We start from the raw sequence: 16652 nt of genomic DNA on the forward strand, positions 1-16652 counted from the left end.
CCCGCCACGTGACTCCAGCGCGGTTCGTCATTGGTCCGGCGCTCGCGTCGTCTGCGCGGCTCTTTGCACTTCGCGAGTTTGACGTCTCCACTCTCCGTAATCTCGACGTGTCAAAATGGGCACTACGCGGACATCGCAGTAGCGTGGCCGATCCCTACGTTTGTGGACGTTTCAGAATTGCGGCTAAGCATTCCGAGCATCGGCGACGCGGACTTCGCAACCAAGATTCATGCGCGGAATCCTCGGACATGTGGCTAAGCCTTTCAGCACTCGGTGTTTCGAATTCGTGACAAATTCGTTATCGCGCACGCAATCCTTGGAAACGCGGCTAAACATTTCACGCATAGGGAGTCTCCGACTTGGCAATCATGCACATCGCGCGCAGACTTCTCGGACCGTCACCTAATCATTTTGTGCATCGGCACCTCCGACTGCGCGAATAAGAGCATCGAGGGTCAACTCCTCGAGCCCGCGCCTAGGCATTTCGTGCGTCGGCACATAGGACTGCGCGAATGAGCGCGTCGAGTGTCGACTCCTCGAGTCCGCGAGTAGGCATTTCGCGCGTCGGCAGCTCGGACTGCGCGAATAAGCGCATCAAGGGTCAACTCCTCGAGCCCGCGACTAGGCATTTCGCGCGTCAGCACCTTGAACTACGTGACTAAGCACATCGCGCGTCGGCTCCTTGTATCTGCAGCTATGCATTTTGCAGATCGGCACTTCGGACTCGCAAACCAAGCACATCGCGCGTTCACTCTATTATCATATTGTCACGATAGCTGGTAACAATATCTATCATACCACCCCTTCATAAAGAGAACCTCATCATGAGCTCTGTGCACTAGGCCCCTTGCTGGCACACACCTGGCTGCAGAAGTGATCGAGGCATCATACAAAAGTAAATGTCTGGAAAGCGCCTAGCAGCTGCATATCTATCACTGGCTCTCTGATCCTAAGTTCCACAGCCACTGTCAGGTGAAGATGACTTGGAAGGCTACTTACACTCAGAGCCTTCATTCAGTAACATGATCAATTCTACCAAATGAAAAAAAAAAAATGCTTCACTGATTGTAAGGGACACTGCTATCAATCAGGCAGCCTGCATGTACAACACTGGAACTATATTCATGCTCACACAGAGTTCTACACTTAGGTTTGAAACCCAGGCACCATGCTCTTTGTAGAGCATGGTGCCTAATAAAGTTTCTTGTGCTAGTTCAGTGGCCAGTGTGCTATTATTATGAGAGTGTGCAGTCACACATTTAGCATGGCCATTCTTACAAAACATAGAACTTCAAAATGGTGCCATTTGTATTGCTGTAGATTCACTTAAGCAAAAGCTACATTTGTTTGAAACTTCAAATGCGTTTATTTCAGTTCGATGTTTTTTCACACTGTACTCCGCCTTACGGGTGTTTTTTCTGGGTTGTTTTTGGCCAAAAATGACAAGGGTGGTATCATTTTATTCGTATTGAAATGATCTGGGGGGTGATGCTGTTTTTATTACTCTTGCACCGTCATGAAAATTACATTCAGGTATAGTAATTGCTGCTAACTAGAAAAGAAATGTTCATAATAAATGCAAGATTGTTTTCTTGTCCACAAAATGCTTCCAAATGAATAAAAATAGCATCACCCCCTACAGTAGGTCTTTAGCAATGGTGTCATGCATTTAGTTTTTGGTTTAGCAAGACGGAATCATCAAAAAGCCCCGTAACGAGTTTGAAATTAATTTGACTTCAGACCTCAATATTTTTTGAACTGCTACAGCTATCAAAAATCTAATTACAGATCTGAAATCAGCACGAAAAATTACCCCAGACAATGGAGTTTATTAAAGATTCACCCAAAAATAAGAAAAAAAATTTTAGGACCCACGTCCCCCCTTAATGGGCAGATTTGAAAAATCTTTGCGACAGAACGCTCTCTAGAGGACATGTAACAACTTCCAGCGTATAACCAAAATTTGCTATGGGGCCTAGTGAGGGGCCCTCTAAAAAAAAATCCAATAATGCCCTCCCTCATACTATGCTTCGAGGCGATCAGATTTGCTCAGGTTTGCGCAAGAGTGACATCTCCCTTTACAGATGACAAAAGCATCACTGTGTTGGCGATATGCATTGGCGGACATCGCCTTGGAGATCGAAGAAACAAGCCACGTTACTTCACACCACTTGGCTCTCGCGAAAACACAGGAGGTGGCACCGATCTCACATATGCGAAGCCGCACAGGTACGCACAAAGATGCCATGTCTCCGAGACACACCACATGTGAAACAGCAACCAAAAAAAAAAAAAAAAGAAGAATCTCTGATCCCACATTAAGTGATTATGGTGATAGTGCTGAGTGAAAAAAAGAAAGAAAGTGCTGTCCTGTGGAGAATTTTGTCAGCTAAAAAAGAGTGGGTGTGGCTTCCAAGACTGGAGGATGACGCAAGGCATAGAGTTTCTCACTGTATTACCTAGAGGGCAATCTGTCGCTACTGCGCTGTGGTATGCATGGGAATGCCAGTATATGCCGACTTCGGATTGGCATCATTCTCAGAGAGCCAGCAGGATGCCTTGAAGACACACGCCTGGCTAGCACCATTTTGTCTGGCACAATGCTTCATTTAAAACTAAATCAGGACTTAAAGAGCTGTCTTAGCTTTATTATTACACAAAAACATGTTTTGTTTAAAGGGACACTAAAGCGAACCAATAAATCAGTTTAGACTAATGAATCATTGTTTCAGAACCCTGCAGACAGTCATTTCAAAAATATAGTTTGGTTATTAGATGAGAAAATGAAGGTCCAAGTATCAGTATTTGAATTTCGCGCCGAAACCCCAGTGCCGGTACGTCAGCGTGACGTCAGGGATTCCAATATATGTTTTCGCATTTGGGCCGCGATGGGTGAATAAAGGTTCCCGAAACTTGCCATGTTTAATATTTGGTTCCTTTAGAACACAATATAGTCAATCTGTACTGCTATATATACTTAGTAGGCCCTAGAAGATGACATCAAAATCCAAGACGTCACAGCCCCCAGGTGAGGGAACTTAAGTAGGCATCGCCACTCGTATTTCGTTCTTGCGCTTTTTCTGGCTTACTAAACGTCTTATCGTTGTAAGAGTGGTGTTTTTGATGTTGTATAACGGTAATTTACTGATGCAGAAAAAGATAATTTTTCACTTTAGTGTCCCTTTAATGATGGATTTGTTATTGCAAATACAATTATATGGAACGTAAAAAGTATCCGCTAATGTTGGAGGATGGACAACAAGACCTGTGCTCGCTTTGGAACAGCCTGTCGTCTGTTTCTGCTTTTCCTCGCTTAATTATGCGTTGTAGGTAAGTAAACTTCATTGAGATATGTAATGTGGGTGAACGAATGATTCCCACCAAAGAAATCTGGCATGTGCTCTCTATTGATAGCATGCGCTTCACAATCTTGGAGGCATGTTGGGGCCTAAATTCATCCCAAAAATTGGTTGCAAAGATGTATTAGCTCTATGGGAACCCCGATGGTGCATCTATGAAGTCTGGAATGCCCATTAGGTCCGAATTTCTGGAGTCCGAAAAATTCATCAGTAACTCTAACCTCACTTACAGAATGCTCCAATGAGAAGCTTACAAGGTACTATGAATGAATAAATAAACAAGTAAAATTGTATTTTTGCAAACTTTTCATCATGCATCCACCCGTATTCATAACCTCAAATTTTGCAGAGGCGCTCCTCCATATCTGCTCCCCAACTAGCCATTTTTACATGGCTTAAATTTATTTGCAGTTGACCTTTAAATGGCTATCACTTAAACAAACAAGAAAAGAAAAACAAGGGTTAAAGTTTGTGCCCACTCACCTGTCCCCGCTGTGGTGCCGGTGGCTTGGCCCCTCCTGCTGCGATGCCGCCGTAAGGAAACTTTTTCTTGTCGGCCGGTTTCAAAATCTGCAAGCCAAGTAACAGAAGCAGCTGCAACACCTGTCCCACAAAACAGTCTCGTCATAACACTCAGAGTTCCCAGAATTGTATTCGCAGTAGCAGTGGTTTCCTGCGGGCAACACTTCTACACTTCCTGCTAGTGGCCTTCCGTCCCAACAAAATATGCCTGCCACATGGGGACCACATTTGACATGTAAACACATACCGTATTTACATGATCGTAAGTCGACCTGTTTTTTTCAATTTGAATATTTGAAGTGGGGGGGGGGGGGGGGGGGTCGACTTACAATCTAAACCAAAACATGGCACCGCCAAAAAAGCGAGACCGACGAGGTATCAGCGGAGCTACAATGTAGTACAATTTTATGTTTGCTCTATGGCCCTACCCGTAGTTTTTACTATCCTGCGCGTTTGTTGGCGTTTCGGAATGGTTTTTCAACATTTTTGAGCTTTACGGTGCACGAAACACTCATGGGGGATGTCGATAGTTGATGGAAGTGCCGCTGCTCCATTCGTGGCGACACCCTCAGAACGGTGGCACTTGCGGGGAGTATCGATAGTTCGTGGAAAAGCAGACAACGCACATGTTTTTCGCTTTCCCTGTAGGTGTCACAGTGGTGTCACACGGCACACTATTAATCACGATCAAGCCCGATACTGATCAAATTTCTCGGTCACGATTGCCTCCTTTGCGCAAGCTGCACGAGGGAGCCAATTGCAGTAGAGAATTTCAATCCGGAACGGGCTCGAGTGCGATTCACCGTGTGACATCGGTATTATTTGATGCGTTTGACTTGACTGCGCGCTATGCGCTACTTCCATGCTCCCTCACTCATCACGAGTGCTCCAGGTCCACTAAACATTCGGTGCTCGTTCACAGTAGCGATCTTGAGGGCTCATGAACGCTGCAGCGGGCCGTGCAGCGGGCCGCAAGTTCGATGTTTGTGAACGGGTGGTGCGAGAGTGGCGACTGCAGCGAAGCAAAATTTTCACCTGTGACGGCATGTGAGGAATTTCCCACGTGCCGAAGTCTGGATGCTTTCCGGAGCTGTAGGCCAAGCTTGTGGCGTACGTTGCTGAAATGCGTGATCAATCTTTTCCAGTGAAGTGCGACATGGTCATGAAACAAGCCTGGATCTTCGCGTTTTAAGAACCTGCTCCGCTGCGAGTATGTGTGGCTGGCGACAGAAGACCGCGAACTTACGCCAATCGGACCTGTCAAAAAAGCGTCCCTGATGGCTGCATGAGATTGGGTGCGTTCGGCGTGGGCTGCTGTTCCGCAAGATGTCGTGTTGCGGTCATTTGCTAAATATGGAATTTCACTGGACAATGACGCGCTGTGGGACCGTAGCAGCGATGGCAATGGTGGCACTAGCGATGACGATGGAACAAGTGAAGACGAGTAGTCCAGTGACCATGCCAGGTACTAATAAATTCGCATTATAGAATGTGCCCTCGGGTATGCTTTTTTTTTTTCTGTCACATGCAATATGGGGGGGGAGGGTCGACTTACATTCGAGTCGATTTACAATCGTGTAAATATGGTACATCAGCCTCTATGGAACAAGCACCCAAGATGATGTAAAACTGATTATGCATAAGAATTGTGCCCCTTGCTCATCTCCATGCAGCCCAGTGTCAATCAATTATATCAAGCTTGATCTGACCAGTACAAACACCTATCAACCTTATCGGACTAGGTCCAACCCTTATCAACCCTCATCGGTCTTAATCGAGAATTGCTGCAATCATTATAAGCCCTCATCGGTCTTTAGTATCTTATCCCTATACATCAAGCCATTGCAGTGAAACCTCGTTAAACCTAAAGTCCCTCCATACACGTTTTCGCCGACCAGGTTAAGTACCGCCAACCTACCCTCCTCCTCCATGCTTCTTCCTAACTCACCCCCTCAGCTTCTGGCGTCAAGCAGAACTTGCGTAGTCCCAGCTTCTCATTTAGGCGGAAGCGACGTCACTTCTGCATAGAGGTGTGAGCGTACAAGCGAAAATTCAGGAACCTGAATTGCGGAAGCGAAACGACCGGAAACGGAAACCCCGGAAGTGGAACTGGTATGAGCGACGAATCAGGGAACAGCGGCACACAACAATGGTTGGCACTACCACAGTCCTTCCATGTTTTGCTGGTCACGAAACTCCACCGTCACGCTATGGGAGAGGTTCATATGCTGCCCAAAGGTGCTGTGACGTGGTGTCACTGTGCCACAGAGGGCATCGATCGCGTACCGAAACGCGTGTGCAGTGCGAGGCGAGCTGAGTGATCGGGTGCGTTCTGTGCATGTGCTGCGCTATTTTTCGAGTGCTGGGCTTGTTTAGTTGAAGTGGCAGGGTGGGACAACGATGCTGAACACGTGTTGCAAGTAACAGCTGAAGAAGTAGAATGATCTACTTCTTCAGCTTCTTCAGCTAGTTAAAAAAAATTGCTGTATTTGTGATGTGGCTACTTGTGTTCGTTTGAGAGTTGGTTTGCCATGTGTTATAAAATGCTTATATGCTTTACACTTTCTTGTTTATAGAAACAATCGATTATGCATTCTGTATTTATTGCCATTCGTTTGCTGGTGTTTGTTTCCTGCCCCCCCCATGCATATCTCTCACGTTTGATGTTATTTCTTTATGCTTATTATATCAGTGTCATGCTTTTAACAAACATCTTGCATTGTGAAGGGTGGACCATTCGTGACCGGACGCCTCTGTGCTGTCTGTATTTCTCTCCGCTTATTCTACATGATAAATAAATGATCGTGCTTGTATGTTGTTTTTGCACCAACACATTCTATTTCTTTTCTTAATAGAATTATAAAGTTTTTAAGATATTGTAAATAGTTGCGCATTAAGAACCAAAACACTTAGTCCCGTCGTTTCTGCGTCGAAACCAAGAGCAGCGGGAATAAGTGCTGGGCTTACTGACGCTTCTAAACGACTGTTTGCTAAGGCAATTGCCTAATTACAGTACAGCTAGTTTGAACTGCGCAGGTCCCAACACTTAACGTTCGCCTCAATCCGTTGTTAAAAGCCGCACCGAAGACATTTAGTAGCGAAGTTTGTCTTGCCTAAATCTCATTCAGAAATGGCATCGCTTTGCAGAGAAATCTTAAGCGCACGGAGCAGCTTAATTTCCTTTTCTTTGTCATTAAGTATTCTACGATAGCAGCCCTTTGCATTAACAATTTCATTCTTTTGATCTCCTTATAAGATACTGCCCACAGTCAGAGTCCTTCTCTGCCACAGTTTAACAGAAAGTGAACAGCTGTTCTTGGCGAACATCTCGCACTATGCGCAACGAAGAGTTGGCGCTTACTTACTGGTAAGCGGGGGTGCAACAGCCCATATGTTTGCATCTGGTGAAAAGTGAGACCACTGGCGCTTTGTTGCAAAAGCGTGGTGTTTAATCTCCGGCAAATATTAAAAAGCGGAGCCCACCAAAGTGTTGAGGCGAACGGCGATGATGTAGAAATGTGAACAGAGACCGGCCGGCCGTGTACAGCGGACGCATTTCGACAGGGGCGAAATTCAAAACACCAGTTTATTTAAATTTAGGTGCATTTTAAAGACATTTAGTAGCGAAGTTTCTCTGGCATTACTCCTACCTAAATCTCATTCAGGAATGTCATCGCTTTGCAGACCTTTAGGTGCATTTAAAGGCATTTAGTAGCGAAGTTTGTCTTGTATTAATCCTACCTAAATCTCATTCAGACATTTATTTATGTTTATTCAAATTTAGGTGCACTTTAAAGGATCCCAGGTGGTCAAAATTAATCCCGAGTCCCCCACTACGGCGTCCCTCATAATCGTATCATGGTTTTGGCTCTTAAAATCCCAGATTTCTTTTATTATTTTTTTTGTCTGAGACTGCTGCAAGCTCCATGTTATGAGCGGCTTTATTTTCGTCCCGGGCGCTCATATCATGGCAGAAGACGCGCTCAGGCAGTAATTTAAGCATATTTAATGTTAAAAATAGTTACGTGAAACTAAAGCGACGGTTGAGGAAGTTGAGAAAGCTAGAATACCGAGGCTGCCCCACACACAACCACAGTGGTAGCGGCGTTCGCATGCCCTCTCATGCACGATTGCGCCTCTAGCAGCGGGCGCTGGCTCTATATTTACTGGGGCAGCAGTTTCGTGACCGGAAAAAAAAAAAATGGAAGAACTCTGGCACTACTTAGCAAAAGCAGCGTTGACGCGTGGATGGAGGGGCTTTAGTTAAACCGTAGTTGGCTGGAGCTCGGAAAAAGTATGTACTAAGTGGTAGTACTGCTTAATCGAAATAGCATGAGATCGCCTACTTACCTGTCAAAAACGCAACTCAGAGAGAGTGCGATGAAAGGGAAAAGAACATGCAGTATTTATTCACTAAACGCGAAAAAAGTGTTATTTTAATTTGATGCCGTGGCGGCCTAAAAGCGACGACCGCGGCCTCAAACTTGCTGAAGCTGCGAGCCAGCTTTTCGGTGAGCCGCCTCTTCTCGGCAAACACATGCATGGCATATTCCTCGTTGGCGTTGCATATTCTCCTTGCACGGGCGCGGTAGCGCTACAGATGTTGCGGTAGCCTTTTTCATTGCGGGGTGCTGTTCTTGTTGCGACGATTGCATTCATGAGGCTGACATAACGCGCAGCTTCTGCCACTGTCGGGCCTGAATCGCCCGTGCTGTCGTTTTCCATTTCGTCCTCATCACTGTCGCTAGGCGACACTTCGGCAACAGAGGCAACAATGGCGAAAAGTCGAACCTCGTAGCCGACATCTCTTCACGGTTGCAGCAGCACTGCCAAGCAACTTCGCATTCCAAATGCCGCACACTGTAGTCAACAGTAGATCCCTGTTACATGCCAGCGCCGACTTCTTCGTGTCACGTTCAATAGCACAAATGATGTCTAATTTTTCTTCTATGCCGAGTACCCGGCGTCTTTTTTTTTATCCAAGCTTCGGCATGACGCGAGTCCAGTTGTTTGCATGACGCCACAAATTTTCTCTGCCATGGCGCCGAAATGATATTGATGTGGCTTCATGTGCAAACGCACAGGGCGCTTGTTGTTCTGACACATGGCTCCTATCTCTGAGGCTCATTGTTGCAACCCGATGGAGATAACACACCGCCATGTTTGCGCGACGAAAAGTGTAAACACTACATGTTACCGATATGTATGCAATAAGCTGGTACGGTTTATGCGGATACAAAACACAGTATGTTCAATGGTCACAGAGTCTGGGATTTGACTTTACTGCTTTTGAAACGAAACTACTGTTTAAGCAGGTACGGTTTAACGAGGTTTTACTGTATCAGCCATGATGAGACCCATATAGCCCCTAATCACTCCTTATCAACTCATTGACTGCTTATATGTCAGTGTGGTGCGACATGAAGTGCATGAGCCTTCAGGAATCGGTGACATTTTGGTCGGTAAAAAAACAGCCAAACTGAAGGTGCGTTCCCGTGACCACTAAAACACACTGGGGATGTGGCGTGTTTGGCATTAAATTTTTGCGAAGTCTAATTTTCCTGATGTTTACAATGCTCAGAGTCTGCTCTACATGCGGTCCTAGAGATGGCTTTTATTCTTCCATCACCAAATTTTTCAACAGAGCCTTCATAAAAACAGTTCTTTGACATTTGTTTTCCGGTACAACACATTTATAGGTTCAGATATACAACAAACAACCGATTTTCGGACATGCCCTATCATTTAGACGCCCTGACGGCACAGTCGCATACCCCACAGAGCCAATCTACAGTCAACGGCTGATTTTTCGGACGCCTAAATTTTCGGGCATGCCTGATATATTTCTGACGTCTTTACAGCACCACCACGAGCCCCATAGAATCAATGTATAAGGACAACTGAAGTTTCGGACGCTCGAACCCCTCGCCGTCCAATTTTCCGGACTTTTTGACGCGACGGAAGGTCCTTTGGCTCCTCGCGCAGCGCCCTTGCGCAGGAAATCGACTTGCAGCCGAAGCATATCACCGCTTTGGACCACAACTAGCCAAATCTAGCCGTCACACACCGATTTGGTCTGGCCATGCTGGCTCTGTTCACCGCCGCATTTCCGCTTCCGCCTCCGGCGGAGTTTCCGGAGCAGCGGCATTTCATTTGTTTGCGTAGGCCACATTTTGGCTAGCGTGGTGTGTGGTTGTGCTGCTGTGTCAAGTGTGTTCTGCGACGCTAGGCCTAGGTGCTTCGACGCTCCTCTGCGAACTCCACTGTTCGCAACTTGAGGATTTCGCTTGCCTTCGATGGCCCCCACTCAGTCTTCGTCATCCTCGCTGATGGCATCGAAGCGCGGTAAGCAGTACTGTCGGTCAACGATGAAGAAAGCCGCCATTATTAAGCAAGTCGTGAGCGGCCCATCGCAGGCTGACGTGAGCAAGGAGTTCGGCATGGAGCAAGGAGTCAGGTTGTGGGGGATTCAGAAGACTCCGATGTAGAAAATGAGGAGCCAATGCTTGCGCCACCTACAGGCGCGGAGTTGACGCGAGCACTGTTGACTCTTTTATCGGTGTACAGTGCTGACATGATCCTTGCTCAGATCGAGGTGAATATGATCGCATGCAACCTGAACGCCGTCCAAACAACAATCAACAAGTTCTTCAAGCTGCTGCAGCAATAAAACCAGCTGCCCAACGATGCACATGTACATAATAAACCGGCAGTCGGCTGCATACAGAGTTTTTGAATCCGTTTTTTTAAAGCCACTTCACTGATGCTTTGGCAGGGTTTCGGAAACCTGGTACTTCGCCCTTTACCTCTAGATCCGAGAAAAAAAAAGAAAAAAAGGGCGTTTTTTGCATGCATTCATTTTTTCGGACTGCCTGAATTTCCGGACGTTTTTACGTTCCCGAGAGGGTCCGAAAAATCAGTCGACTGTATAACGTCTGAAATTTCGGACGCAAAAACCGTTCGCCGACTTTCCAGACTTTTTGCCATGACCACAGGTCTGAAATGGCATTGATCGAAGCCACCACAGCTGCCATTTTTATTATCTCGACGCTTCGAACAAGCACTCTCATATGCATATGTGTTGGCAGCCATAGCCACCACTGCAACAACACTAGGCCTAGCTACTCTGACGTTCGCTACCAAGCTTCTGGCTGTTCGGTGCGGAAGTCTCATGAAAACAATTAGCCACTGTTAGCAATGGCACTGACTCCACCTTTGTAATCCTCGCCAATGGATTGGAAGCTCAGAAAGCACGACGCTCAGAAAGGATGCCGGTTCCTGAAAGTCAGATTCGCCCAAGTACAGGAGTGTTACACGGTGGAGCATAAGCATTGTGGCGAAGCATACAAAGAATGGAAAGGGGCAAGTGTCACGGGACAGTGTGTATTCCTCAATTATACATGCATGCACTCACCGTCTTCTGTCCCAGTATAAGTTCTGATATGCCTATTAAGTATACCGGTAGGCCTTCAGAGCTATTTCAGACGTGCCTGTGGCGATTAGAGCCCTTGGGGGCAGTAAAATGCATGCATTCATTTTTTTCCGACGGCCCAATTTTTCGGACATTTTTGTGGACCCTAGGGAATCCGAAAAACCAGGCATTGACTGCATTTACCTTTTGCAAGCGTGGGTGTCTAGCCCAGTGAGTAAGACACTCGGCTTCCAAGCGTGGGGCCGTAGGTTCGAAGCTCAGCACCACCAACGCTTTTCCTTTTCGATTCTATATTGTTTTATACATCAATTTCTTTATAGTGATTTATCTTTCGTAACAGGAGGACAGGGTTTCCTCGCTGGGTAGACATATAAATGCTTACGCATTTAGAATATGCATGTCTAAAAAATTACACACGGACTGCAATCCGTGCATGTTACCCAAGCATCATGCTGCAACGATGAAGGGGGCTAAAATGTTAGACGACTGAAAATTTTATTTGTAGATCTCTAACAGACTCAAAATGATCCTTTTAACTACAGTGGAACCCCGATTATACGACTTTCTAGAGACCGCGAAAAAGTGTCGTAAAATCCGAACATAAAGTATGCCTATAAAGATACTACTAATTTCGTGTGACGGATTTACAAGAAACTTCAATGCAAACTACTAACATACTCCGCAGGGCTTGAAAACCCAAATTACCAAAAAAGTAAATACGATAAGAATTAATGATGCAGTACAGGTACCAATCATGCTTTATTCGAACGAACCTTCACGGCACTCCACTGCCCACTGCCGCGATTCCCGCCAGCCGGCGCGAACTTAAAAAAAAAAGTCTGCAAGTTTCTTTTGGACCTTGTTTGGTCCATGATTAACTCGAGTTGGGCAATGTCCAAAAGGAGGTCCTCTGCGGCGTCACGTGAACAGATGAAGTTCCGGATGCCACCTATGTGCCGTAGCACCTTGGTGAACGTAGCAGGCACAGGCACGGCATCTGTGGCGTCGTCGTTCTCGTCCGATGTCGCAGCGGTGTCGGCGTTGGCGTCATCTAGCAACACTTCGCCGCAGATCGCAACGTTGTCGCTGGCCTCCATGTACTCGGGGAAGGTCGTGGCTAGGTTTCAACCCTCGAAATAGTCGTCGGCGAAGCCTGCATCGGCCTCGAGCGGCATCGAAGTTGTTGCATCCCCAGAAGAGGAGGCAGTCTCGCTTAAAGCCACAGTGCTTGATCGAATTAGCAATTGTGCTTCGCGACACTGCGTTCCACGAACTGGCAATAAAATGCATGGCGTTGAGCACAGTGATACTTTTTTCCGACTCGCTGCGCTTCACAGTCGGCAGCCGACATTGCACTAACCTTGCTTGACGCACTTAATGATGCCGGCATCTAGCGGCTGCAGCCGGCTTGTGCAGTTGGGCAGAAAAAAAACAACCTTTACGATCCTCAGGCTGGACATATTGGGTGGGTGGCACGGTGCGTTGTCCACGAAAAGCAATATTTTCCTCGCCTTAGCACCCATTTTCTTATACAGCTGCTGCACAAAATTGCTAAAGAGCGAAGACGTCATCCACGCCTTTTTGTTGAAGTTGTAGCTGCATGGCAGAGTCTTCAAGTTCTTAAAGCACCGTGGCTTTGCAAACTTTCCAACAACGAGAATGGGCAGCCTCTCAGAACCGTCCTCGTTAGCACAGAATAGTGCAGTCACATGCTCTTTACTACGCATGCCACCATGGCAGCTGTCACCCTTAAATGCAAGGGTTTGCTCAGGCTGCATATGGTAAAAAAATACCACTCTCATCAGCGTTGAAAATGTCGCAGAGCTTGTAAGCAGCAATCATCTCCAGCAGCGACTCCATCCACTCATTCACCATCTGAATGTCCACGGAAGTGCTTTTTCCGCAGGGGTGGCTGTATGCAATCCTGTTTCATATCTTAAAGCGGTCCGGCCACCCGTTCGATGCCTGAAAGTCGTCAATGCCTAGACGCAACGCTACAAGGTCCACCATTTCTTTAATAATGGCGTCGTCAACGTTGGTCGCAGAGCTCCATGCTTGAGGCAGCCACTTCACGAGAACTTTTTCTAACTTCTCATGCTGTCCTTCTTTTGCCGCTTTCCGCTTGAGCCCGAACTTCTTGGCATTCTGCAATATCACCGCTTTGTTTGCCAGGATCGTTTTAAGCGAAGATTCGGGTATCTTAAGGTCCCGGGCAATGCTGGCTTTCGTGGCTCCATGCCACTTTTCGGCTTCCTCGTTAATGTTTAGCTAATCGCCGAGCAACAGAACTGTCCGCTTTCGGGACATTGTGCATCGCATTGCTCCACACAACTCAAAACCTCCGCTGAACGCTGGTCACTAGGATTATGACGAAGAACAGGTGCGATAAACCTAGGCCTCTCCGCGCTACCTTGTCAGCGATCTGCTGCTGGGAAACTGGAAGGAGAGAAACGCTTCCCCAACGCGACGAGAGGCGACGCTGCCGAGAAGAGAGGGAGAAAGTGATTGTGGAAAAGAAAAGGCGCTATTTCAGCACAGCGAGCATCGCGGGTGGCTGCTGGTGGGGGAGAGAGAAACGAACAATGAGACGAGGCAGAGAAGAAAGCTGCGCCGGAGCGAACCGGTCGAGCAGTGTCAAGCGTTCCGCATGCAGAGAGACGGAGCGAGGAAAGAGACCCAGGGCACTTTTCTTCCGTCCGCCGTTCCGTCCCGTGCTTCGCGAGGGTCAGGCATAAAATTGCGTCGGATAACCGGAGTTTTAATGCATTGCTTCTATGGGGACTTCACCAGGACTGTGCTAATGTCAAAAAACCCGGGTCGTCACAAAACCGTGGATAACCGCGGTTCCACTGCGTTTTATACGGTAATTTGGAGGACATTGCTTAGGGGGATGTGTGGCTAAAATTGCAATTTACACCAGAAAAACATACTTTCCAATATTGTTTATCTTCTGATTCCTAGATGTTTAAAGAAGCTCATCAACAACTTCGGTTGCAATCAAGAGCAGTGAAGAAACCGAACACAGAGTGAATGAATGCCTGTGTTTTCTCCGCATTTTAATCATCGGAGATCTTCCATCGAAAGTACAGCAGACCGCAAAGTAAAAAAAAAAAAAAAAGGCATAATTCTAGCTGTGCAGCAGTTCTCTGCAAGCGCAGACAAGAGCGCAGGACAGCTATAAAGCTGAAAAAAAAAAAGCTAACTTTTTTCAGTCCGCACTTTTTGGCTGAACAAAATCTTTAGGAAAACTATCATTTCCAACCTGCTTCAAAACCTGCTTTCAAAGTAATCAATGTTTCAAAGCCGTCAGGAACAAGACAAGGTACTTTTACAGTGGAGCTGTTAGAACCTCGCTAGATTTCTCTTGATGTACACAGCTACACCAAGCCGGGGGAGGGAAAGCTTACAGAGAGTGAAAACAGTATAAAAATAGCACCGCGCAGCCTAGCGACGCGGCAAGGGTGGGTGGAGCCTAGCAAGTGAGAAGGAGCAGCACGCACGTGAGCAAGGAACGCAGTCCAGATGCATGCCTTCTCCTGTGGCGCACGAGGCAGGGGGATCAGGCGAGGGAGGAGGGGCGTTCTCCAGTGGCTGCTAGGGTGCCTCAATGTCCTCCTCGCCCGCCGCTCCGTACGGAGTGTAGACAACCGTGGCGTCTACTACGGCATTGGCTATGCGAATCGCGGACGCCCTAGTAGACGCCGTAGGGATGCATTTTCGGCACTCGTGCATCTTGTGTGCGGTTGGAACTACTTTACTGGCTTTCCCCCAGCTTCACTGGTCTCTGGTGTTTGCGATAGCAGTCACACAAGCTTTTCATATGTCTAAATTTTATTAACACAAAAAATTTACATATCAGTCATTTAATGACGAGAAAAATTGAACTTAGCCTCAAAGTGATGACAATGCTACCGAAATGTTGTGAAAAAAAAAAAAAGAAGAAGAAAGCCACAACTGGCATTATCCTGTGCTATAACCCTCTGGAGACATCCAACCATGCCAACCAGCGTGTATTCATTATTTCTGAAATAATAGTTTTCTTAAGGTGACGTACCTAATTGGTCAGTATGTCAGCCATAACTTCTTTTCTATTTGGTCTGTGTTAACAAACTTTAGAATATGCACCTAGGACAAGACAATACATAAACCTATAAATTTTTGTAAATATCTGCGCAATGGTTCAAAAGTTAATTTGAAGCTCCGCATCCCCCCTTAAACTAACAAATATTAAATACTAAATTCACGCATTGCCATCAATTCTATTCTTCTTTCTTGTGTAGCAGTGTGCCATCAAAGTGACACTTCATGCAGCGAAAAAGTTTCAATAAGTTTGCCCCTATGACCTGAGTACGAGGAGAAAGAGAAACAAGGTATGCATACAATTCCACCAATGGATTGCACACCGGACAATGGCTTAGCTCATCTCACCTGGAATGAGCACATGAGGGTCTCGTCGACGCTCATCATGGCACCAGCATTGTCGAACTCGCCACAGTAGTTGGGTGCTGAGAAGAGCGTCACCAGTTGTCGCTTGGCAAAGAACTCGTAGCCATCCTCCACCACCTGGGCACAATAAGTACACTTTGCTGTAAGAATTATTTTGCACACTTCATTAATTTTGCAGTGCCTTGTATTGCAACACGAACATTGTTTTAAATTTTGCAGGCGATCACTTCCACCAAAGTGTAATCACAATGCTCTCGCAAAAGGCGCACTTGCTATGTCAGGATACAGTCAAGCTTTGATACAATTAGACTTCAATATAATGAAGTCTGTGAAATCGGTAATATGCTTCGTTGTAGACTAAACCCACTTGCAAGATTCCCAGATATAACAACTTATTGGTTACAGCAACCACATTTCCTTGCATTCAGGATTTTCCGACCCTGCCTATTAAAACTGTGCCCAGATTTTAAACAGTGGCATACTGTTACAATGAACACTTCAAAAAATGGTTGAAATAATAGGAGTGCACACACAAAAATCCGAAGCACGGAATTGCGACTGAAGTGGGCACACAGCAGTGCATTCCTGCTCCAGTCCAACAGCAATGAAAATATGACCACTGGAACGAGCAAATGCTGCGCGTAGGGATTTCATAAGGCACGAGGAAAGTAAATAGCTTTCAACCACACTTCAAGGCACTTCCCCAGCATGCTTCAAGGCAAAGCAGAAGGGTGGCCGTGGCCTCCGCCACAGCACGCGCCAGCGCTGTCGCAGAGTCCACGATGGCGGCCCTTTAGTTATTGCACAGTTCTCTATGTGGTACCGGGTGCAATCTCGAAGGTCCCAATAGCGACACTCATTTAGAGTTGGCGGATGTTACTACGTCATCATTG

General features: G+C 46.5%; 1 protein-coding gene across 1 annotated transcript in view; it reads right to left on the reverse strand.

The window, feature by feature from the left end:
- The window catches only part of LOC142576577 (serine/threonine-protein phosphatase alpha-2 isoform), an 82055-nt gene that overhangs the window by 18051 nt on the left and 47352 nt on the right, over positions 1-16652 (reverse strand). The window contains exons 5-6 of the mRNA XM_075686763.1: positions 15742-15876; positions 3843-3929 (exon numbers count right to left, since the gene is read on the reverse strand). Of these exons, the coding sequence (XP_075542878.1) occupies positions 3843-3929; positions 15742-15876 (222 nt within the window). The remainder of the gene's footprint in view (positions 1-3842; positions 3930-15741; positions 15877-16652) is intronic.

Source organism: Dermacentor variabilis, chromosome 3 (genome assembly GCF_050947875.1).
Source record: "Dermacentor variabilis isolate Ectoservices chromosome 3, ASM5094787v1, whole genome shotgun sequence".
NCBI lineage: Eukaryota > Metazoa > Arthropoda > Arachnida > Ixodida > Ixodidae > Dermacentor > Dermacentor variabilis.